The sequence below is a fragment of the Chroicocephalus ridibundus genome, chromosome 4, assembly GCF_963924245.1.
Source record: "Chroicocephalus ridibundus chromosome 4, bChrRid1.1, whole genome shotgun sequence".
NCBI classification, from domain to species: domain Eukaryota; kingdom Metazoa; phylum Chordata; class Aves; order Charadriiformes; family Laridae; genus Chroicocephalus; species Chroicocephalus ridibundus.
In genome coordinates this window covers 70,910,748-70,936,659 of record NC_086287.1, presented here as the reverse complement: position 1 = coordinate 70,936,659, position 25,912 = coordinate 70,910,748, and the positions used below count along the sequence as shown (strand labels likewise).

Here is a 25,912-nt window from a genome sequence, read left to right as displayed (position 1 = left end):
TGAGAAGATTGGTCTGTTTGCTTAACAAAATTCAAATTCCATCACTCACAAACTCACTAAACTGCTGGTTAAACCATAAACACAGTTAATGCATTTTAATGTATGCATTTAGGATGTAAAACACTTGGTTAATGCTTTATTGCAGTTACTCTCAAGGAAAATTAGTCGAGCTTCATGGGGGCTGTTCCCTGCTATGTGAGACCAAAAAAAATCTCGGGATTTAGCTGTTCCTCAGCCGAGCCGCGTCTCATTGCCCGCTGGGATAACCGGGACAAGAGCTGGATCCAGCGCTCTGGGAAGGTCCTGCCTGGTTTGCAGCGATCCCAAGCCAATGCTGTTTTCCATGTGCCCCTGGGTACAGGCGTGGGGTTCACATCGTGACAGCTAACCAAACATCCGCACCGCTCTCTTAACAGGGACTTATTTCTAGAGACGAGAGCAAGTTCTGCAAAAAATACACCAACTTCTCAAAATGAGCGGCTGGAAGCTTCATTGCGGGGGAGACGAAACGAAAAGCAGATTTTCTGCTCCAGGGAAATTTGAGGGGTTAAAATGACCTTTCAGCCCATACGAAACCGAAGCAAAAAACTTTTCAATTCTTCTTTCAAAATCAAATTTCTTCACTCTGGACAAAACCTGGGGGGGAATTTATCATTCTCGCTGCTTTTCCTCCTAAAGCACCAAAGCACTGAATCTCCCCGAGCCCCTTTTTTTCCACAGGTAGTTCACCAAAACCACTCCTGCCTCCTCCACGGGTTATTGCCTAATATCCACGAGTCTTGGTGGAAAACCCCCAGCCAAGTGTACTGTGCTGTAAAAGTTAAGCCGGGTTTAATTCCTGGCTCAAGCCCGGGGGAAAACCCGCCATCAAAGCCCTGTCTGCTGACCAGAAGTGGAATGAAAATGAGCAAGTAGCGGGGTTATAAAAGGAGGGGAGAGGAAAAACACCAGAGAGCTCATTTGCATTTATTAAGCACCTGTAAAAAGCAGCTGGTGCCACATGCAAGCCGAGGGATGAGGCCAAAAACCTGCAGATTCGTGCAATATCTAAATTGTTCCTATTTTTGAAAGCGTCGTCTTCTGCCAGCACGTAACACTAACACCAGCAAGGGGATGGCTTATGGTGAAGAATTTGTTCCCTTCCCATTAAATACCCGTAGAAACATTTTCCAGAACTCTCCTGGCACAAAAGGATGTCAATGAGGACCCGGGATTGTTTTCAGGGCAGTGTTATGTTTCCTAAAGTTGTGATGCATCCCAATGGGGAAATAAATGGATTTAAGGAGGTCTTGGACAAGCTGTTTCAGCTCTTGGCTTGCAATTGTACCCCAAAAGCAGCACCGTTAACGGGGGCTGCTTCTCCCCGAAGAAATAAATATTTAGCGTTAAAAAAGAATAAAATATGGGGGGAAATACAGGGGAAAAAACCTGATAAATCCATTGAAATGCATCACCGGGGCTGAGCATCGCAGCGAAACCACCCAGAGCCCCTTCTGTGCCTGCTGCCCCTGGCTGCGGTCGCACGGCCGGGGGGGACAGAAGCCACCCCGAATTTGCTGTAGGAAAAACTCTGGTTTAGGAAATATTTGTGCCCTTTGGGTGAATGAGAGATGCAGGGGAATGCTCTGTTAGTGCTCCCTCCTGCAGCAGCTGGCGCCCTGCGGCATTTAAACCATCCTCTCCCCACCAAAACCTTGCAAACAAGAGGCTATTTTTGGCTCAAGTCCAGGCCAAATTCCTTCCCGAGTGGCAATACCCTTGCAAACTGCTGCAGCTCTTCCATCTTAATTCTATGTCCCCTAATTAGAAGCCGGTGTCGGCTGGAGGAGAAATAACGAACTCTGCAGGATGTCCAGGAACAATCAGAAATCATCTGGTGCAACCTATAAAAATTAAGTCTACGTCTTTTCCGGAGATAGCGCTGGACTCCCAACAGTTTTACTAAACCACAAGCGTTTTCACTGACCTATGACTCGACTCACACAACTTCAGGAGACGTGGTGGCGATAATTCCCCTGACAAGGATGCTACAAGCAGAAAAAGCCACCAGCTCTTTATAACCACCCCAGCCGCTCTCGTTACCAGACATGGATTATTTAAGAGCTCTTTGCACTGGCATAATTTTAGGCTCCGCTGAAGCTTTTCTGCCTGTAACACACACCGGTGAGCAACGCAGGTTCTTGCAAACCCTCTTACCAGTTTCCATCAGCATTCAGGCTTAAAAACGCTGCGAACCCCGGGCTGGCACCTGCTTGGCGTGCGCACACCTCTCCCTCTTTTAATCTGTAACCCTCAGAAAGGACATTCACAAATGTGCGTATTTATTAATGCCGCTGCTAGTGTTAATGCCCTCACTTTCTCAAAGCGGAGGCTGTAGCTAACGATTTTCAGCGTGTCGGTTCAGCGTAGCTCCTTCCCTGCTTTTTGACAATCCTGGGCAGTTTTTGGATGGTCCAAAGTGAATCTGGGGCTGCCAACGGCCAAGCTGCAACTTCCTGTCAGGACAAGTCGCTTATTCAGTCTCTTGCTAAAATAAATGGTCTACGTGGGCTTGAACTTCAGCAGAAGAAAGCCAAGTGTGAGTTTATACCCTTACACTCCAGCCTCCTTTTTTTTTTTTCCTTCTTTTTATTACAAAAATAATAAGCTTTAATTTAAAAAGGAAATCTAATATACTCTTCTGGGGTAAGATAAGCCTTGTGGGGGCAGCCAGAGGCACGCCTGCCTTTCTGAGCACCGCGCTGGTACAAGCCGGACGAACAAAGAGAGGAAACCACCGCTCCAAAGTGCAAGCCAGGCTGGCACACGGATCCCCTACAACTTGTAAGGGTGTCCCACTTCTGGTTTAGAAGTGTTTTCCTGCCCGCTGCAGGGTCATTTAGGCGGTGCAAGAGCCATCCCTTGCCCAGGGACCCACCGGTCACTCTGTAAAGGCGCTGCCTGGTCCAGCTCCTTCCACCCAGATATCCCATGGGATGGGGACCGGAACAGATCGGGGTCCTCCCCACGATGAGTGGGCTGGTATCGCCGCTTTGCTCCATCACCACAGCTCCGAACAGCCGCAGGAGTTGTGCTCAGCCCATGTCAGACCGTCTTTCCTCGCAAGAAAGCTCCTCGTGGCCTCTGGATCGGGGTCAGCTGCAACCCAGCAGATGCTGCTAAACACAACACCTTTGAGACGAGCTTGGGGTGTTCTGCATCCTAGGGGAAAAATGTGATAAATAACCCAGTGCTAACGGTGCTGAGATGTACGAAGTGTTGCCGAAGTGCTCTCAGGCTTCAAACAAAGCTTGGCTTAATATTTCCAGGGGTAAAAAGTCACTAAGTGGATGGAGAAGGAGTGATGGTGACGATGCAGCTGCCCTGGCTTGCAGGGCTCCCCATTGCAGGAGGCGGCTGCAGATCACGCTGCTGCAGGGACGGAGCAGCAAGGAGCATCCCTGTGGGGTCACCACCCGCCGGGCAAAACCAGCTTTATCACAGACCAAACACTGTCTGGGCTGACAGGAACGGCCACATGCTCAGAGAAACTCGGAGGCTGCAAGTGCTTTCCCCGTGAAGCCCTGTTTCTTTTTTTTTTCTCCCCTCTCTTCCTTTTTGAAGTGGTGTTGCCTATTTTGGTAGGCAAGGCCTGATTTCAAGAGCGTTTTTGTTCACTGAAGCCCATGTGGAACAGCGTCAGGTGTTTGTGTTGTGGTTTCTCAGGGTTTCGGGCCAATTTTTTCAGCCTGTGAAGGAAAAAGCCACCCATTCCTGTAATTAGAGCCGAGGGATTGGGATCTGCAGGCAGACCTTCCTTCAAGCGGTGTGCGGGCTGACGTGAGTGTTTCCAACAGACCCATTGCTAGCTACAGAGGAGTGTTCAGACCGTCTGCCGTCCTGGTGTGCCCTCCACCACCACATGGTCCCCACAGGGTCTCTGACACCCAGAGGACCTTTGCAACAACCCTTTATACTAGCGCACAGTCCATACAGCAGATTACAATGCAGAATAAACTAAAATCCAGAATAAACTAAAAGAGGGTAGATTTAGACTAGATAGAAGGAAGAAATTTTTTACACTGAGGGTGGTGAGACACTGGCCCCAGGTTGCCCAGAGAGGTGGTGGAGGTCCCATCCCTGGAGACATTCAAGGCCAGGCCTGATGAGGCTCTGAGCAACCTGATCTAGTTGAAGATGTCCCTGCTCACTGCAGGAGGGTTGGACTAGATGGCCTTTAAATGTCCCTTCCCACCCAAACCATTCCATGATCAATAATGTCCTCCCCATGGCTGGAGAAAGGAAAAGAGCCCTGTACTCTTTTGGAGAGATTTTTGTTGGCTTTAGTCTAAAAATGGCACTTCTTGGTCGCAGAGCTGGTTACGGTACATCCTCAGGCAGTGTCCGATCATGTACAATTCCTTTTCTGGTCTGCAGGTACCTGGACCAGCAGCTTGATCCCAATTTGCTACAGGGAGTGGGGATGTTTTTAATCCACTGAGGCCACAGGGTCCCCTGTGCAGCCCAGAGAGGGAACGCGGACCATCTCCCGCGATCCCCCCTCACAAAGCAACCGCCAAGTTCAACTCGGTCCTCTCCTCCACCTCCCCCTTGCTACCCCAGTCACGAAGCACCGTCCCCTCCAGGAAGGCTCCCCCGCGCTGGCAGACCCACGTTCCTGGCTTTTCCAGCGTTTCTGTGCCGGGGACCCTTGGAAACAGCCGGCGGTGGGTCACGCTGCCCAGCTGGCACCCTGCCTCCTTCCTGGGCACCTCATTCACCCGCTGCCCACGCCGCCGCAGGCAGCTCCAGCGCGGCCGAAGCAGACCCTGACGGAACATTTTTCGGCTCAACATCCCCTAACCCTTGGAGCCTTTTCTTTGTGCCTTTTTTTCTGTTTGTTTTTTTTTGTGTTTTTTTTTTTTTCTCCCTCCCTTTTTTTGGTGGCTGACTTTAACTGTGTTCATACGGTGCCGGATAAACCCTGTCCTGGCTTCTGAATTGGGCTGATATAAGCCACGGGGGGTGAAACCAAGGGTGCTAAATGCAAGCAGCTACCGGGTAGTTGTGCGTATTAGGAGAAAAAAAACCCAAAAGATATGAGCAGAGTGCTGCCTCAAGCAGAGAAATTAGGAAGAAGCACAGACTGCACAAAAGCCTGTCAAGCAAACTTTTTAAAAAAAAAAAAAATTACTTTTTTTTAAACACGGTTTCCTGTTCAAGAAACTGGACAGAGAAACAATAACCTGTTTGTTGCTGCTCTCTCCAAGCAGGGCACATGAGGCCCCATCCAGGCTCAGCTGGGGAAGGGTTTTGTGAACCCCTGGGTGACACCAGCACACACGGACCCTCCGTTTGGCTCCGTCAGGAATTGCTGTTGTTGTTATTTACTCCTTTGTGTGGCAGCAGGAGCCGGGGCGGCACCTAAAGATGTGTAAACGCAGCTCTTGGTGGCTTCAGCAATCCAACAGGATGCATTTCTGGAAGGATGCTCCAGCTCATCTCACCGAGGAGCAGAAGCTCCTTTCCAAGGTCCTTGCATGGGGCTTCCCACCAGAGCATCCATCAAGGTGGGACCAAGGCAGCCCAGGTGTGAATCCCGACCACGATTTAACTGGCAGACAAAAGGACGCATAAAACAGTGTCCACATCAGGAGGTGGGAATCGGTGCTGGGGATGGAGGGTTGCGAGAGGGCGCTGCCCTAAACACAACGCCCCGATCTCCAGGTCAATAAATTTGGTTTCTCTCATACTTTTATACACAAACCACAGAAAAAACAGTGTTCACCCCTGAGGAATCCCGGTCCGTCAATAACAACGCTGCTGTGCTGAACCAAGACTCCGCAATTATCCCAGAATTCACTGATTTTTTTACTATGGGCTCCTGGGGGAAATCCCTTCCCTGCTCACAGATCAAGCCAGATAAATGGCACTGGGATGCAGAAACTCTCCTTCCTACGGTCCTTTTCCACCCAGAGGAGATGTCCGGGAGCATCAAGCAGCAGCCAGCGCTCCCCACTGCTTCCACCAGCTGCCAGTAAAATCCCTGGTCTGAGGAGCAGATGCCTGCTGAGACTGCCAACAGCATCAGCTCCTACCACACACAGAATCATAGAATCATGGAATGTGTTGGGTTGGAAGGGACCTCTAAAGGCCATCGAGTCCAACCCCCCTGCAGTGAGCAGGGACATCTACAACTAGATCAGGTTGCTCAGAGCCTCATCAGGCCTGGCCTTGAACGTCTCCAGGGATGGGGCCTCCACCACCTCTCTGGGCAACCTGGGCCAGTGTCTCACCACCCTCAGTGTAAAGAACTTCTCCCTAACGTCTAATCTAAACCTGCCCTGCCCTCGTTTAAAACAGGCCACGCTTCAGCTGGAGAAACACCTCTATCACAACCACTTCAGGAGGCCGAGCTGGAAGACATACATCCTTTACGTAGCAATATGCAACCTGTGGGAAACTGGGAGTAGGAAAAGGAGGGTCTCAAGCCAGCCGAGCAGAAGGGGTGAATGTGAAACCTCTGGAATTGCCCCAAGAAACGGGGATCCCATAATCCCTAGAGCCATTAAAAGTCTGTGGAGGGAGTGCAGGGGGACAGCGCGCCTTTAGGAGTGACAAAATACAGGAGGACAATGTGCGTCTGACACAGCGTGCATCCCACAGTCATCACCCTGCCAGCACCAGAGAAATTTCACCCAGAAAGAAACAGGACTTTGCTACAGCACTGTAGCCTTCTCCATCCTCGCTGACCCATTCGGGATATTCTCCTCCCTTGTCTCTTTTTACCCACTTTCGCTCATTCAAAAAAGCCATTTAGTCCTTCTCTCGTGTAGGCACCATGGCGCCAATTTCGCAAGACAAATTCCTCTGCATTTCAGCCTTATCCGCTTCCTCTGGCCCTCAGCCCCGTCCCAAGCACCCTCCCCCTGGGCTACGTCTTATTCCTTCTCCTCCATCTTCCTTCTTCCAGGAACAGAAAATCTCACCAGCTCCAGGAGAGAAGAAAAGCCTGTTGGGTTTCCGAGGCCATCAAGGGGCATGAGAAGATGCTGGGATGCCTCCTGACTCCCCATATTGCCCCAAATACTGAGCTCTGCAATGCTCCCCAAGAGTCCCCAGCAGCAAGGGGACAGCCACAGCGGCTCCCATCCAGCACGTGTTCATTCTCTCCCATTATTGCTCCAAATTAACTCGGCTCAGCTTTCCACCTCCTCTACATACCCATGGCGTGTGCATCCTAAAAATCCGCCCTCATCATCCGAATCCGAAACATTCCCAACTGCTCGGATGTTGCCTTGTATCCAAGTTATGACACAGATCGCCGTGCCGGATAACACAAGACAAGACCACTCAGCAAACCTGGGGGGGACCCACGCTACGGTTACAAGAAAACGTCGGAGGCAGAGCGACCGGCCTCGACTAAAACTGCGTAACAAATGGGAACAGCAAACTTGAGGGGAAAATAAAAGAAAATATAAAAAAAAAAATTCGGCTTCGAGGCTGCCAAAACCAAGCCATTGATTACAGCACATTTGAGATCCATTTGCATGCAGAGAGCTTTGCTTTGGAGCCGAGATGGAAACAGAGTCTTAATATAGCTGGAGAGAAAATATCCTTCTTGCACTCTCCTAACTGCACTTTGATAGGAAGCAGCCACAGAGCAGATGGTGCCTATATATAATCACCAGACCTATTATCCCAGCCTCTTTTAGTAATTTGAAGGATGTGATAACCACAAGGAGAGCAGCAAATATTCCCCCTCCCTCCCCCCCCCTTCCCCCTGCTAAGAAAAATATTAAAAAAAAAAAAAAAAGAGGAGGAAGCTGTAATTATGGTAACGATTAAAAAGAATTTCCAAATGAAGTAAATAACTATTTTGTGCACGGCTCCTTTAAACCAGAAGTCAAAAGTTAATTAAATAGCAGTGCGTTACTGAGTCGGGAGAACACAGCAAGTCCTCGTGCAATCGGGAAGGAGCCTGGAGTCGCTTTGGATGAATCCAAACCCCGGCACTCCCTTCCCCGCCCGGTGCCCTCCTGCTGTTTCTCTGCAGCTGCTGGTTGATGGCGGGGGGGAAGGAGAGCTCGTCTGTCTCCATTTCTTTACTTGCCAAAGCCCGGAGTTGCGGGGTTTCAAAGGCTGAGCGATGGCAAGGCGATTCTCTCCGGGGGTTTCTCGCCCCATGGAGATGCTCAGGAAAACATCCCAAATCTGATTTTCATCAAGGTGCGAGGGAAAGCTGGGGAAAGGTGGTGTCGGGAGGCTGTCGTGGAGGAGCAAAAAGGGTTTCGGGGGGGGTTTGCATGCCTCTGCCAGCACAGACCCTTCCTCCCATTCTGCTGGGCACCCCCAAAGTGGCAACTAGGAACCCAGGGGTGAGTTGGCGAGAGCTATCCCTACCTGTAGGCAGCTGGAGGCATCACTCATCAGGCACTTTACGGATACAGGTAAATAGTGGAAGCGCCAAGGAGCATCCTGTGGTACCCAGCTTCCAGACAGAGCCCCGATGGTGGCTCCAGCAGTGATGCAAACTGCAGACAGGGACCCACGGACGCTCACGGGGTGATGGGAAAAGCAAAGCTTCCCTCAGGAGAGCAACAAGCTCCTACGCAATGAGCAACCACAGCATCCTGACGTCTGCGCCAGCATCCAACAGGCACCAGGGCAGCTGATAAAATACACCCGGGTCTAGGAGGGTCCATCCATCAACAAAACCTCCAGGTCAACCGACACGGGAGACTGCCAAGGGGTCTGAGAGAATTACTGGGGACGTCTGACTTTGCTCTGTAGCCTGGAGAGCATCAATCAGCTGCCCTGGCGGCTCCTGTGCCGCTTCCAGGTCAGAAGCGTGATTCATTGGCGATAGGAATCCCAAGGACCGCAGGATAACACACAAAACCATCACTGCTGCTGCTTCTTGCCCCTGCCCGAGACACCCAGGCTGCTGGAAGGAAAGTGGAGGTGGCGGCGGAGCCACAAGCTTCAGGCTCACCCCACCCCAACTTGCAGGTGGAGAATGGTGTCCTACCCCCTGCTGCTAATGGACAAGCAACATCCCAACGGCCGTGCAAAACCAGGGCACGCAGTCCCTGCCTTGAGCGCTTACAAGAGATGAACTCCTAGACTTACAAGGCTCCAGCAAGACCAAGCGCTGCCTACCTTCTCCGGGGCCATCTCCCACCGAGGAACTCAACGTGCCATTGCTTTATGGAAGCACTGGAGTCCATACAGAGGTGGGCAGAGCTCCTGTCCCCCAGGCAGGGTGACAACTGGAGACACTCACCCTGGCTGAAGTGCTGCCCTCTGGGCAGGTACTGGCATAAGGAGGTCCTCGCTCCTCTGCCAGAAAGAACTTGCTCTTAATTCAAATGTCTGGGGCAAATCGCTGTTGCTCCTCTAGTAAAACCAAGACCTTCTGCCCCTGTGCAGAGGTAGGAGGTTGACTTGCCCCTGGGAACCTGCTCCCCATGGGGAGTTTAAGTGCCCTGGCACTACACCAGACGTGAGAACATAGGAAAATCTCACCATACGTTGAGAAAAGAAGTAATACTGTTACCCCCAGGTTACGCACTGGGAGCAGAGGAGCAAGACACTTGTCCAGCAGATGCATGTCAGAGCCAGGAACTGAGTCCCTGCCTCTAGCTGTGGTTCAACTGGCTCGCTATTGCCAACTGGACTTGGTATCGCTTCCTCCAAACCTTACCCTTTTCTTTTTTCTTGCTTGTAGACCTTATGGCCCAATCCGGGCTGGTCTACCTGCACCCCACCTTCTCAGCACTGGACAAGCATATTTAACAGCAGACCCTCCTTCTCCTCTGCACATATTCCCATCTGAGCAGGCAGAAAACACAGGGTTAAGCTACACTGTAGTTCCATTTGACAACCAAAACCTGGCATGCCATCAGATGGTACTCAGGTGGAACCAATTACACAGGAGAAAGGAAGGAGGTGGAGCCCCCATCCAAGGAGCTCTTGGTCTGCAGCTTTGAAAGCCAGCCGCTTTTTTCTGTTCTTTCAGAGTTTCCAGGCCCTGTCTCCACTGCAAAGGTGTTGTGCAACCCAGGCATTTTGCAACCGCCGCCTGACTCGGCCACAGAGCCCAGGGCTCTGAGGTTGACCCTGTCCCACCACGCTTGGAGCAGCTCTGGCCTCTTGCCCACCTGCGCTCCCAAGCCCACGCCAAGGCTTCCTTTACTCCCAACACACTAAAGCTTGGTTTAAAGTTGCAGGTCAAGCTCTGCAGGACGGGCTGAGAAAGCAGTTACGGTGATACCACAGATGGGACTTCCATTGCTTCAGGTAAGTCCATGCCCTCAGATCGCTCTAGACCCAAACCCATGACTTACAACGCTGGTCTCGCTCCTGGATCACCATCACTGGTGTAAATCCAGAGCGTCTCCTTCAGAGCACTCCAGACTTGCCTGGCAAAGGCTGGAGAACTCCAGCAACATCTCCTCAAACCTTGGCTAACACCAGCCAGCACCATTAAGAGAGAGCTGGAGAGGAACCAAGCCTGAACCAAGTCTCAAAGCCTGGGTCTAGGTCAAGTCAAAGACAAGGACAGCACAAAGCAAATTGTCACGTGAGTGTCAGCCACCCATATTTAACCTAATTATGCCACAATACCAGATGAAAGTACCTCGGGCAAGATCACCACGTTCCTCCTCCAGGAAAGACTTTGCCCCATTTCAGCATCAGGAAGAAAATGCCTTTGTGGGGACGGGTCGGGGAATGCTGTGCCCTGCAGGGTGCTGCTGGATTAAGCCCCTGCTCAGATAAACACCTCCAAGTACTAGGAAGAATTTAAAAATAATAACACTAAAACCTAAACAAACAGTAATAGTTTGAGGGCTTTGCTTTGGAATAAAAGATTAATGGACATATTGATTGACTCAAGGGGCTGGGACAAAGGCTGACAGCCGTGTTTATTTTTTTAGCATCTGTCTGTGGACTTACTGTGTTTGTGTCCGAGCAAATATTGCATTAAGGAAGCTTACGAGCTAAAACGTGAAGCTTGGTCAGGTCATTTCCAGCTCAGCCCACAGGTTGTCTGGACACGCTGCCACCAAAAAGCGTTAGCAGGAGTCACGACAGCTTAACTTTTAGGATTAGACTGGCCTGAAAATGTGTTCAGATGCCTCTGCAAAGCTACTCAGCCCTAGAAATATGTGTTGACCCCACCGCGATGCTCAAGGGAAAAGGTTCCCTGAATACGAACTCTATTAACCTTTCAGCTTAGAGCAAGACGATGCGAGTGAGCTGCCCCGGTGCCACGAGAAGCAGCTACTCTGGGATGCCAGGAAGGACCAGACTGGGCAAGGGTTGCCACGCCAGGACTTATGGTAGGGGATGCCCCGGCAAAGCGAGTGGCAGAGACGGAGGAGGGATGTGGTCTTCCAGCCAAAGACGAGGGTGAAGCGTAGGGTTGCTGGCAGACCCACAACTGCTCCTCTCCCAGTGCTGCTAAATTCCGGAGAAGTTAGGAAAAAACCTCAGCAGTGCAGCAGCCCAGGCACTGCTGAGTAATTCGGCTGTTGTCTGGGTTTCGGCACCTTGTGCTAATACTTGGGGATCCTGTGGGGCAAGAGGTGGGTTGCTACTTCTGCTAAGAGATAAGTGTACACCGAAAGGCTCAAAGAAGCACAAAAGAGTTTTTGAAAAGTGCCCTTCAGGACCCAGTGCTTCTTGTGGAGCTTCAGCCACTGTCAATGATTAACCTGCTGCACCCACCAGACCTCCTTCCCTCCAGCTCTCGACGCGAGGAAGCGGATCCCTTCTGAAGCCACCACTTCCCACTGCCTCCCCAGCATGCAAAGCCTCTGAAGCGCCAGGCATGGAAAAACTACATGGAGGGACCCAAAAAACAAAATCCCTGGAGAGGTTTAACAGAGTAATTGCAAATACATTTCCGACTCTTCTCACTCTGTCTGCTTGTTAAGCCTTTCCCATGCAGCTTTGTCACCCTGCAACAGCTCTCCTCCGCAGTGCAGGGACCTGGCGCTTGGAGAAGCTGAACCTCACACAATCCCATGGCAGCAGGAGCCGGGGCTTCAAAGACAGGGGACAGGATAGGCACGATGTTCAGAGTCGGTGGAGAAGTCTCCTGGGCTGCATCACCAGCAGCATGGCCAGCAGGTCAAGGGAAGTGGTTCTACCCCTCTACTCTGCTCTCCTGAGACTCCACCTGAAGTACTGTGTCCAGCTTTGGAGCCTTCAACGTAAGGACGTGGACCTGTTGGAGTGGGTCCAGAGGAGGCCACAAAGACGATCCAAGGGCCTCTCCCATGAAGACAGCCTGAGAGAGTTGGGGGTGTTCAGCCTGGAGAAGAGAAGGTTCCAAGGAGACCTTGTAGTGGCTTTTCAGTACTTAAAGAGGCTACAGGAAAGATGAGGACAAACTTTTCAGCAGGGCCTGTTGCAATAGGACAAGGGGTGATGGCTTTAAACTAAAAGAGGGAAGAGTCAGACTAGATATAAGGAAGAAATTTTTTACGCTAAGGGTGGTGAGACACTGGCCCAGGTTGCCCAGATTGGTGGTGGAGGCCCCATCCCTGGGAACATTCAAGATCAGCTTGGACGGGGCTCTGAGCAACCTGATCTAGTTGAAGATGTCCCTGCTCACCGCAGGGGGTTGGACTAGATGGCCTTTAAAGGTCCCTTCCAGCCCAAACCATTCCATGATTCTGTGATTCTAAGCTGAGACCCTTCTGCTAAGTCCCCGCATGGTGGAGCAGGCAGTGCTGCCTGCAGGGATGGACACTGGAGAGGCAGGGACCTGGGTGCTCAGCAATAAACCCGGCACCACATTTCGTATCGTTGTCAGTTTGAAACACCACCTAAAAAAAGTGCTTATTACAGGAGAGGGAAAAACCCAGAAGCCTTAAGTGACCATTTTAAAGCTTTCAGCTATTTAATTGTGGCTTTCCGCACGCTGATAGAGAAGCCAGCACCCTCACCACAAGAAGCCTCTCCTCCCCGACGTGCTCTCTGCATCCCTTATATCTAGGGAGGTGATAAGCATCTTGGAGACAGACCTTCTGAACCCTCCAAAGCGAAAGAGAATGTCAAGCCTTGCAGGTGAGATGGTGGCGGTCACCCAAGGTGACAGCAAGGCAGGCATGACAGCCCTCCACAGAGGGAGTGGGTGGGCAGAGAAGCTCCTGAACCCTGCTGAGAAGAATCTTTGTTCCTCCTCTCCCAAGGATGGCGCGCAGGCATCAACAACCGCTCTAAAAAGCAGTTCCAGCTGCACTACGTCTCCACACAAAACCAGTGACACATCTCCAGCCACGGTGCTCTGCAGCGTCTCCCAATGTCCAAGCCTTGGGCTGGGCTCAGCACTGTCCACCGCTCCCATCAAAGCCTGGCAGGGCCTCCGTGGGGGAAGAGCCACCCAACTCTCCTGTAAAACACCGAGAACTTCGCATCTAAACCCCCTGATCACCACCAGCTTCACACCTCTGTGCACTGGAGATAGAAGGTAACATTTTCAGATACACCCTGAAGACGGTGGATCCCAGCCCTGCTTCCAAAAATGATGCCTGCGCTTCGGGGCCCCAATCCCATTTATTCCCAGTAAGTCCCCAGGTCACTTTTGGACTTGCCTCAAGTCCCCCAGCTCCCTTTTGGACACAAAGCATCAGCTCCCCACTTGCTTTGGAAACTCTTGAAAGGCGAACTGCCAATCTAGATGGAGCTACGTGAAATAAAAGGGGCTCCCTTCGATAACGCACAGCTTTTGCTCGTACAGCTTGGCTGTTTTTCCCCTCCTCTCCAGCCGTCAGGTCTTTAAAATCCCACAGGACCAGAGAAAAAAAAACAAAATGAAAAAAAGGCAGGCAGGAAATAAAAAGGCAGGTAGGGGAAAGAAAAAGCAAAAAATAAAAAAACCCAAAGTTTTCTACGGCCCAGATGAACTTAGCCCTTCTGCTAACCACAGCAAAGCAACGTTTTCTAGTGGGATGGGGGGGGGTCGTGCTGTGAAGGGTGGCCGTGGGTGGCCGTCCCCAGCGCTTCCCATAGGTACTTACTGGTGCTTGTGCTAGTGCCGATGGTGTTGATGGTTGTGGGGACGGAGGAGGAGGAGTAGAGGGGCAGATGGCCGTTCTCGCAGGCCAGGTTTTTGTCCTGCCAGCTGGAAGCGCTGACACTTATGCCCGAGTCTCGAGAGTTTTGCCATCCGTTGAGTTTGTCGTCGGAGTTTTGTCTTTGGTGATAGTAGTGCGTCTGCCCGTAGTCCACCGAATCCGACCGACCTCTGCCCTGGTTGCCGAAGCCACCCGACGTGCGGTCCTCCAGGTGGTTGAGCCACATGGCCAGGGCGCTCCTGTCCTCTAAGGAGGTGGCAGGGTGTATCAAGGCGTAGGACAGCAGCTGCCTGCTCTCCTCGATATGTTGGTTGTGTTCGATCGAGTGGGCCAGGATTTTAGGCAAGAGTTTCATGTATTCGACTTTTGCCTCAATGTTTCCGGGCTTCAGTAAAGGCAGGTGGGTTAACAATAGGGAAATCACTTTATCCTTGGATTCCTGTTGCCATTGGTTAATGATTCCTGTTGAAGGAATGGCGGGGGGGGGGGGGGGGGGGGAGAAAAAAAGAAGATAATTGAGAAATCAGCAAACAGACCTAATAAAGAAATAAATAGACCCTGGCAGGGTAAATACATGATGCCAGAGGAATGCCTGCATGCGTGCTGCCACTGCATGAGCATCTCCAGACTCTCCAGGGTCACCGCTCTCTGAAAACCCCGGTCACGGAAAGGCATGCCGCGTTAGACACCAAGAGTTACCAGATGCTCCTGAAAATCACTCAAAAAGCCAAATTACACTCACCTCTATGGCCACAAAGCTCCACCGCTCTTGTCCTAATGTTAATCAAAGTTACGATTCGGCCCAAATTTTCCGTATCGTGGCAGGTTACACAAAATGCTACACAGAAGCACTTTGTGGATAAATCTAACCTTTTAAAAGCACCGGTTGGAAAACAGAAAAGGTCTGGAACTGGCCCAGGTTGCCCAGAGAAGCTGTGAATGCCCGTCCCTGGAGGTGTTCAAGGCCAGGCTGGACGGGGCTTGGAGCAACCTGGGCTGGTGGGAGGTGTCCCTGCCCAGGGGAAGGGGAGGTGGAATGAGATGATCTTTCAGGTACCTTCCAACCCAAACCATTCCATGATCCTGTGATTGTAAGATTCAAATGAGCTAACACAGGGAAGGGACACAGAGGGCAAAGGGAAGAAGCAACCCAGCAGGAGTGCAAAAACCAAACCAGGGTGTTGGTCCATCCACCAGCCCGGTGCGATAACCTGCCCCAAAGGGACAGAGGGAAGAGCTTAGCTGAAGCAGCCACAGAGCTATCGTTCCTCTGCTAGCTCACGGCAGACAGGAGAGGTTTTAGAAGGCCAAGGAAAAAAGCAAACACAGGGTTTAGCTTTAAAAATATGCAAACGGAAAAGCCAGGGAATTACAAACTGGTCACTTAACTCCAACTCCTGGAAAACTGATGGGACAAATAATGAAACAACCTATTTGTAAGCACTTAGAAGATAACAAGATGACAAGTGACTGCCGACACCAATTTGTCAAGAACAACTTAATTTCCTTCTGCGACAGAGTAACTGGCCTGTGAATAGCTGGAGAAGCCGTTGGAGCCGTATATCTTGATATTCATTAGGCGCTGCCGCACACGGCTTCCTCAGCAGCACACCAGAGAAACACGCTCGGGCGAAACTACTCCAATGTGGGCACACAACTCATCAGAAAACCATATGGAGAGAGTCGTTACTGGTGATTCACCGCCAGAGGATATGCTGAGCAAGGAGCCTTGTCCTGGCCGTGACACTACCCAGTGTGTCATCGGTGATACGGGTGATGGGATAAATGTATTCAATGCGTAGGTAACACTCTAGGAGAAATGAAAACGCTCCAGAAAACAGGATTAGAAGTCAAACAATGTTGAGACTTAGAGAAAAGTGAGAAAAACACAGCTACATTAAGTAGGCGCAAACATCTGGAGGCAGGTGGGAGCAAACCGCTGTGCGGCACCAGGAGGGGAAGAGCCTGGGGTCAGGAAGCATCACAGGTTGAACATCAGTCCAAATACTGCGTTGCACATAAAAGCTACACCAGCCAGCCTGTCGTCTGTCTGAGAGGTGGAAGACTGATGCGGACAAGCTGTTCTCCGTGTCTCCCAGGGGGTTGCAGTAATAGGTTTGAATTGCAGCAAAGGCGAATGAGGTCAGACATGAAGAAACTACGTCCTACAGGTAGGGCTAGTGATGTGCAGGGAGAGATTGCCTACGGAGGTTGTGAAATCTCCATCACTGGAGGTTTTCCCAAACTGCTTATATAAATACCAGCCAAGGACAGCTCAGGATCTACCTAGACAACCCGACTGATGCTTCCCAGCCCCAGGTCAGTCTCCAGCGTTTACCAAACCCCTCTATGAAGCCTTCAAACTTTCGGTCCCTGTAGCAGGTTGTGCCTGTGCTAACTGAACTGGCTGGTGAAAAAGTACTTTCTTCTCTTTGATTTCAACTCGCTGCCCAAAACTTCACCAAGTGAAATGCCCTGAGTTCTCACATTATGAAAAAACCCCAAAACTTTATGTTCTCCCTCTCTGTCTGCTGTCTCCTGTCCGTACTGGAGAGGAAGCTGCTCTAAATCATTGCCTAACCCTATATCCTTCATGTATTTTTGAGCTAGGGTAACCGAAGTCACACCAGTGAAATGAAGATCTTGATGCCCATCTGTAGGATCACCCATCAGGTTTGCTCTTGGGAAGAACCACGCTGCCGCCCAGCAGCTAACCCAATCCTTCCACCACCCTGTGATCCAGAAGGCGGCTATTACAGCAGGGCCTTTTCCCAATTCGGGCCAAGGCCTTTTCCCAATTCGGGCCAAACCCTGCATGTCGGTTCCTCGACACGACTACGGTGGTGTGCAGCGCTCACCCCTCCTGCTTCACCTTCCCGGTTTGAAGGCGTGCAACCGTTTTAATAGGAAGCCACTAGATGGCTTGCTGGAAACGCTGACGGCTCTCGCTGGAACCTTCTGCAGCGGTATTTACTTCTCCACAGACCTATCCCTCCTCCAGAGCTGCTTCCCGACCCGGCCACTGGCGTTCCCGAGCCACCTCGTGCTGCTGCGCCGAGAGGCACAAGGGACACAGCTTTGGGGGATCCAGACGCAACCTCTCCACCCTGAGCCTGGCTCTACCCACCCAGTGGAGGGTATTCTGGACAGAAGCAACCTCAAACCACTTTGGAGCAGCTCTGCTGCACAGAATAATTAAACATAGGTACTGCTGAGAAAGCAAGAGGGAAGCCTTAAAGACCCTTTGCTTTTAGGTGTAAATCCTGCTGTGGATGAAACCACTGGGATGTCCACGTGGCACCTGCCTTACTTCACCAGCTGCAGCGGACCTGGAACCGAGGCAAAGCTGCAGGCAGGGAGAAATAAGCCCCAAATGCTTCATTTTTCTTTGCAGTGGGTGGGTTCCCATCCTCCCTTGCCTGTGGGAATTAGGGACAATGCCTTCCCTGCGAGAACAGCCTGTACAGCTTGGCCTTTGCCTTCCCCTGAAACACGTCGTCTTGGCCACAGACCCGTCTCATTACTATTTCTCGTTGCTATCGTTATTTTTTCTCTAAGTCCAGGGAGCGCAGAAGTCAACGTGAGTCCGGATCACTCGTCTGCAATTCATTTGCTGTGTAACCTGCTCTGGGTGACCCTGCTCTGGCAGGGGGGTTGGACTAGGTGATCTCCGGAGGTCCCTTCCAACCCTATGATTCTGTGATTCTATGATTCTACGAAAGCTGATGGAAGCAGATTTGTGCTGCAAGGACGACTGTGAACAGCACCAGCTGAGGCTCGACACAAGTCACTGTCCACCACCTTCCCTACGACCGCCTCTGAGCCCCAACACGGGGACCACCAGCTCCAGGATGCCAGACACAGACACAGCACGATGCCGTTTAGCACCTACTGGGGACAAATTGCATGGCCAGGCCGCCTGATTTTGGAAAGCTACCGGTTGCACACACCACCCGCTGCATGTGGGGGACACCTTCCAGACGTCTCTCTTGCACCAAGCGAAGCCTGAGCATTTGCCCACCAGAGCATCTCCCTGTTTTCCATACGCAGACGTAATTCTGCTGCAAGCAATGCTTTGTGTCACGCTGAATCCGATTTATCTGTCCCCTCTCTCCCCTGCTTCCTGGTCGTCTGCCTGGGAAGTGAAAACCCGTCTTATTTTCTCCCCTCCTCCCGTAGAGGGATTTCACCCCTTCCCATATCATCCCCGTGTTTTGCCATCGCCGTCAGGGCGATTCGGCAGCACTTTCAACCCAGCACAGCCAAACCCCAGCCCAGCACCGTCTGTGGGGAGAGGCTGCGGGATTTTGATGAGGGATTTTGCGGCAGCTTGGATAAACTGAGAAATCAAAAGATGGTTAAAAAAAAGGCACGTAATGCTCCGCTAAAAGAAGCCGGTGCCGCTTGTACATAGGAATTATGTAGCAAAATCCACGCAGAAAAAGCAGAGCCCCGTGCAAACTGGGTGCAGGGAAGGAGGAAGAGGATGGGGGAGGCAGGTGGCCATGGCCGGGCTCCTCTATATCTCATGGGGGGGGATTCCAAGCGTGAAGGTCACCACCGGAGAAACACAGGATGGTGCCAGAGTTGCTTCTTGGGAAATGTGCCTTGGACCTCCAAGAGATGTGGGGGGTTTGAAATCACAGCCCCAAAGAGATGGAGCATCGATGCAAATGGAGCATCAACGCCCTTCCCTGCACCAGCCCGGGCAGGAGCCGCTCTCCTTCTCAGCCAGCAGCAGGATGTGCACAATTAAACAAAAACGGAAAATAATTAGATCCGAAAGAGGTTTGGCTCTCTCTGAGATGGGGCAGAAGGTCAGGCTTAATCCTATCTGCCAGAAAACAGAGGGATCTGGAGAGGGCGGTGTGGGAGGAGCGAAGCTGGAGCTGGGCAGGGGGAGAGGAGCTGGTGACCCCCCTCCGATGCCCCTTTCCACCCTCTCCCCAAACACAGGAGCCACCATGTAGCTCCCTATCCGCTGCCAGGTACCCCTGGACATCTGGGATCTTACCCTTTATTGCCAGAACAAGACCCCCTGGGTCAGCCACGGTTAGGATGTGTCCGGGTTTGGGGTCCCACATCCCAGGGTCCCGGCACGCTGCCTGTGGTGGTGTAGGGGGTCGCAGGCACTGATTACATTACAGCCTCATTAGTTCCCCTGGGTGCTGCTTCAAGGATGCCTGATGCTTCCCACGACAAGGCTTTCGCTGCTCTAAGGGATGGCAAGACTATGGGTATTTGCAGCAGGCAAATCTGAGCACAGAGAAAGCCCCAAAGTTAGAAACTCCACCTTGCTGCTCCAGAACTCCCCAGATTCCCTGTCCTACCCATTTCTGTCCATGCACCAACGTCTCCTTTTGGAGATGAGCTAAAATAACAACTGACCGTGAGCACCCAAAGGAGCCGGCTCCCACCTCAGCCCTGTGACCCTAGTTCTGGGAAGGGATGGGACCTGGCAGTGGCCCCGAAGCAGAAAACCCCAATTTTCATTACGGGACTCTCTTTCTTGGGTGAGAAGCTGAATGAAGGTGGGATGTGAAACTACTTTCTAACATGGGATTATTTAACCAACACGATTTTGCTGCTAGACAGCACAGCTGATGCCTGGGCAGAGTCCCTGCGTATCAATACAGCACCAAATATAGCCGGGTCCTGCTTCCAAGGCTGAAACCTGTGCTATGAATAGGCCCAATGCTATCCCTGAATGCTTTCCTTCAGAAAGAGGTGATGTTTGTCCATTTAATAAGCCGTCATTGGATTTCTCTATCGCAAATCTGTTTAATCACTTCTGGATCCCTGCAAGCTGTTAATTGCCTTCATGTTCGGTGGTGACGGGTCCACCTCTAACGCCACCCTGTGTGAAGGACCTTCTTGCTTTTACTTTGAACCTGCCTCCTGATAGATGCCCGGGTTATTTCAACCACCAGTGAGGCACGTGAAGCTCCTGAAGCTGTTAATGATGGATAGGGAACAGTCACAGTTGTCTGAAGGTAAAGCCAGCCTGGATGGACGAAGGCAGGGATACACAGTCCCTGTGGACACCTGCAAAAATCAACGCACGCAGCACGCTGGTGCCTGCATTTAGAAACCCTGAAGTACCTAACTGCTTGGGGTTTTCTTTTATTTTTGATTTTTTGCTTATAGACCTCGAAAACATCGACCCTGTCTGGCAGGATGGCCCAAGGCAGCTTGAATGGACACATGAACGCGTGTGTCTCACCAGGTGAGATGCCTCCAAGGAACAATGGCAAAGCATGGTACCTCTCAAGCGCTTAAGACAAACCCCAAAACAACCAACCCCAACCACGATAAACCTTTTCATTTTGAAAGCAGAAATTGGGTTATCCTGCCGTCGTCATGTACGACATCACATTTCACACGTGAAGTAGACAAATATGTTGACTGGGGCTTTGACGGAGCGGGAAAGATGAATGAGGTGTAATTTATGAGCTAGACAACAGCTTATCATGAGTAACCAGCACAACAGTTAAAGACTGGAAGTGCTTTAAAACCTGCCCAAGAATTTTCTGACTGACAAAGAGTACCTTCAAATAGCGGGCTTGGTGTCATCACTCCACCATGGTAAGTCAGTGCATTTAAGGGCTCCAGTTGTCAGTAAATTGCTCTTAAATTACTGTTTTATTATACCCTTGTTTTCAGTTTAACAACATTTTCCATTAAAAGGTCTCAAAAGCCCATTCAGATAATTTGCCCAAGCCAGAAATGACTTAAAAGTTAGATGTGCGCATCTGAAGGGCACCCACCAAACAGAGCACCTTCACAGCAGGGCTGAATGGACTGTCACTCTCAGATGTCCTCGGGGAGAAAAAACAAGAGTTTGCACCAAAAATTGAGGTTGGGATCCCTGATCTTGCAAAGTAACATGCTGCAGCATTAGGGACTGAAGAACTGGGTGCTCCTGGCTGGCAACCAAGTCCTCCTAGGGATGGATGACTCCGAGGTTTTTGTGTCTTGGATGGCCAACAGCAAAGCAGAAATCCAATCCGTGCTTAGGCAGCTTGCAAGTGCTTCAAGCGAGCCTGAAATCGGCTGCCCTGGTGCAAGCGATGGCTATTTCTGGGTTTGCAGGAAGGTTTTGCAGGAGGTCTTCCTCAGCAGGTCCCCGATGGGGATCCCATTGTTCACCGTTTCCTGGATTACTGATACAGCACCAGCTCTGGGCGAGGGGCAGAGCTTTGTGGAGGCACCCATTTTTTAGCCAGGGGCAGAAAAATCAACGCCCGGCCTCCTCCTGCTGCATAAAGACCCAGCAGCACATCACTACCCACCAGCTCCTCCATACACACAAGCAAGAGGCTGCGCTTCCACCGAAATCACCAAAATCCGCAGCAACCAAGGTGAGCGCTGGTATCTAACAACCATTACAGCTGCATGAGTGTCTTCATCATTTCAGGCCAAAAGGGAGTCAAGAAACCTGAGCCTTGCATACGAACACAGCCCAACAACCTCTGTTTGGCCAAAATGTCATCTCCCAGTGAATGTCCACCAAGAAACCAGCCCCAACCCTACATCTACTGGCTATTTGTTCCAATGTCTCCCAACCACTTCAGTTTGTCTTCATTTCCAGTTGAATTTATCTGGTTTAAGCTTGGATTTATCTGGCTTCAGGATAAATTCTGTTCTGAATTAAAGAGCTCCCTGGTGTCGCGTGTTTTCTCAAGTGAAGGTACTCAGGACTCTGCACTCAAGTCACCTTCCCCTTTTGTTTCTGGTAAGCTTAGTAGAAGCTAAATGTCCTGTCTCTAACAGGTCATGGGTCTCTGCTCATTAATCCCGAGCCCACGGTAACACTTCTGCTGGCTCTATGACTTCCAGCACCCACGTGGATCGAGTCTTACTCGGGCTGGTGAAAAGCATGAGTGGGGTGGAGAGACCATACCCCACCTCACACAGGGTGGTCCGCAGCAAACTTAAAGCAGAAGAGCAAAAAATGAAGAGATTTCACCCACAAGTCTGAATTGGCCCCGAGTGTATCAACCAAGGGCAGGCTGCTGCCAGGCCCAGCCTTCCTGCAACTGGATTTACTGGTCTGCAAGATGGTCCAGCTCCCCACCACCCATCACACAAACCTCCTCTCCGATGCTACAGACGCGAACCTCTGCCCTGGCTCCCGCCGCAGCAGCTCGACTGAAGGTGAACCGCAGCGTGTTTCCAGGCGAAGGGATTTAAATTATTATTTGCAGTAATTAGCACTTGCCCGCCAACCCATTCGTAATACTTTGTTTGGGTGAATTCCCATCATTCTCTTCCTAAATCAGCCTCACTCAAAAGACCAACACTGAAAAATACCAAGTGAGAACCCTGTTGGAAACCCTCTCTGTACCCCACTCAGAGCATATCAATACCCTCCCTGTTAAACCTGGCAGCCTTCTCCCTCCACAAGATGCCGAGTAAGAAGAATTTCAGCATGTGCCTTTTCGCTATTGCAACCGACGCTAATTAATAGAAAGGAATCTCGACGAGAGAGGTTATTGCAGACCTGCCAATTGCACAAGACGGAGATGTAGGCTGACATTGAAATGCCGGTCAACCCGAATCCTGCTCCTCGTCTCATCCAAATCGATGCAAAACCACCGCTAACACAGCCAAGAAGACACCGGTGATGTCTCTAAGCACGTCTACGACCCGGGAGGCTGCGGCACAGTGTGTAAACCTCATCAGCCTCCCCCTGCTACGTTCGAATGGGCTTGAATTTATGCCTGTGCTAGAGCTGACCTCAGCGTGGAGCGGGAGGACCTAATCCTATACGTCTGGAGGCAACGGGAGCCGTGCCAAACAGCATCAGCGCCTGCTGGATCCGGCACCCGTGGCTTCCTGGCACCTCCCGCGTCTCCCTGCTGCAGCGGCCGGGAGAGGCCAGCTCTGCATCCCAGGGACTGCTTCCTCTCAGGTCCTTGAAACCGCTCATCCTGGCAGATAATGCAGGATTTGAGAGAGGTAAAACCAAGAAAACGTCACAACTGGTGTTTGCTTTCACTCCCTCCCTTGCAGGTGTAACAGCCCAACTTGGGGAGAAATTTGGGGAGTAGCGACCAAGCTCTTTTCCTGGAACAAGCCTTGGCTAGAGCAGGGAAAAGCCAGAAGGTCTGCAAACCAGACCTGGACACCAGGAGGGCTTGGGGACTGCTATTTGTGGCAACTGGGGCTCTGCGCTTTCCTGCCCTGAGCACCCACCCTGACAGCTATGAACCTCTGGGTCCAAGGTTGCTGCACGGCTCAGTGCTACCCCAGCGTCTTTGGTCTATAAAGAGATACAAAAAGGCAATTGCTCAATTCCCTCTTTCCCTAGCTGGTCTGCTTCTGTGCAGACTTCAGTGCAGATGACCTCTTTGAAGGACAAGACCTTTTGTTCACCAACACCCATAAGGAGAGGACAGTCAGGCAGCAATCTGAGACTCGTAGCACACAAGGCACGTGCACAACCTCCTTTCTCCATCACACATGACCCACCTTGCACCCTGGCTCCGCGACGGTGCCAAGGAGCACCAGCGCTCGACGGAAGATTTGCCGGTGATGCGTTGCAACCTATCGGTTCACTTGGTGCTGGCTCTCCTCCGTGTTTCCAGCAGCTACATCACACTCTAAGAGGCTAAAAATACATTAAGTATTTTCCTAATGTTTCTTTTCCACCCGAGCGGTTGCTGCAGAGAAGCTCCAAGCAGGAGGGGAGGTGAACAGACCCGTGTGGATGCAGGGAAGGGATGCCACAAAAATGGAGCAATAGGGACAGCATGTCCTGCAAAAGGAGGTGGCCAGGGATGTCCCCACTGCAGGCAATACTGGTTCCTTGGAAAAACAAAGACAAGAGCTGTACAGCCATCAAAGGCAAAGCATTTCTGATTATACTGCAGGATTCAGCACTGACAAAGAGCACAGAGGACTTCAGGAAGGAGCATCTTCTCCATCTTTAACGACCGAGATTAAGAAGCTCCGTGTAAATCAATTACGCAATATCCCTTTGACTTGTTAAACGTAACGGTGCAAATTTCACCACTGAAAACAGTTCTGTCCAAAAGACACAACCTTCTTGCAACCACCCCCAACATCCCCCTGCGTGCAATGGGCCAGTTCTTCAACATCCATTGCCAAGGCAGCGTGGACGGGTTTCCTGGCACAGCTGGGTTGCAAGAAGAATGTTGGCCATCGCTGGCCTATTTTTTGTGCTTCTTGAAAGGTGCCGAAAGTGCTCCGAAACAAATCAGAGACTCATAGAATAGTTTGGCTTGCAAGGGACCTTTAAAGGCCATCAGAAGCAGAAAAAAACGGGAGATCCCTCAACAAAACATCCCTTAATTCACGCCGAGAGCTACCAGGACAGACTAGCTCAGCTCTACTGTGCTGCAGAGTGAGTAGAAAGAAAAAAGATTTTTACATTTTCCCCCTCTACCTTTGTGAGCTTGCCAGAGCTCCAGTTATTAGGAGGCTGTTTGTACAAACCCAGAAGCAATATATTTTTAGCACTGGAGATTCGCATGGCACGATCATTAAGTGTGCTTCTGCCGACAGCAACAAGAGCAGGGATTTTTCCTTCTCTAAATTGGCTGCAGCCACTACGGTTTTCAGCCCAAAGCAGACTTTCAGGAAATTCAGAAGGAGCGGGAGTCTTTTTCCATGACATACTTAATACCAAGCTGAAGTACACTCCATTTTCATACCGTGCATCCGATGGGAGGTTTTATGGATTTGTTTTCTAGGCTGTATCTGTGGCACACTTTTGCTACAGAGCATAATACCATGTATTATCACAACACTCCCTAGCAACATGACTTTTAATTTCATGCAGAGCTTTGCAACGTTGAGAGCATCTCACTGACTCACAGCGAAGACGACACGCTGGGAAAACTTATCGAAAACCCCACTGGTGCCAAGGGAACCTACACCCAACGTGCAATGGTGTTTGAGCTCCTCAACGCAACATGGCCAGCACTGGTGTGGAAAACACCTTGGGGAAGATGAATTCGCTTCACCGATTTTATAAGTCGCAGTCCAGCCAGCATGGTCTCACGGAGTGAAGACTACATTGATGACGGCGGTGCCAATGGGCGCAAAACAAGAGTGCAAATCCCACAAGTTCTGTCCGAGGGGTCGGCGCTTGGACAGAAAAATGTGGGAAATCGTTCAGTGTCAGAAATAAGAGCTCAGAGCCAGATGGGGCATCGGCAAGGATGAGGTACCACCTCCTCCCTTCTCACCCAAAGGCCAGAAGGAGGACAGACGCTTGGGTAGACAAACCAATCAACCTCTTACAAAAGCTGTCCTGAAGAGTGAAGCCAGCCTGACACCAGACAAGGACTCACAGCACCAGTTTCTCTTTACTCGCTGGAGCACACAAGCTCCTGGGCATCAGGGGCATCATGCTCCCGAACCTCGGATGGGGAAGATGGTCTTTTGAAAGTGCAGGAAAATAGTGCCTGGGTCCCACCTGACAACAGCAACCGTGCAAAACTGCAAAAGCACCATCAATGGCGTGGACACCACCGGGTGAGGTGTTTCTCCACCTCTACCCACTGGTGCAGGAGAGCAGCAGAAGGCAGGTGCACCATCCACACAGGGTGGGTGGAAGAAAGCTATCATGGCAGAAACGATACCAAAATGCCATCCCTTTTGGACAGCGGGGCGGAGGGGAATCCATCAGCCCTTGTGCATGCAATGAGGAGACAGAAATATCAGAGCAGCCGTGCCAGGTCTGATGGACAAAGATATCCCGACGAGGACCTGGGTCAAGTGGCTTTCGTTGGCTGCCACACAAAGTTAGCTGAGCTTAGCCAGCCCGCAGAGGCAGCTCAGCCCACGGCAACGGGATGGGTCAGCGAGGATTA

General features: G+C 51.2%; 1 protein-coding gene across 5 annotated transcripts in view; it reads right to left on the bottom strand.

Annotated features, from left to right (window-relative positions):
- SAMD4A (sterile alpha motif domain containing 4A) overlaps window positions 1–25,912 on the bottom strand; it is a 106,904-nt gene that overhangs the window by 26,544 nt on the left and 54,448 nt on the right. For all 5 annotated transcript variants that reach the window (XM_063333889.1, XM_063333890.1, XM_063333891.1 and 2 more), the window contains one exon: window positions 14,013–14,531. In XM_063333889.1, the coding sequence (XP_063189959.1) occupies window positions 14,013–14,531 (519 nt within the window). The remainder of the gene's footprint in view (window positions 1–14,012; window positions 14,532–25,912) is intronic.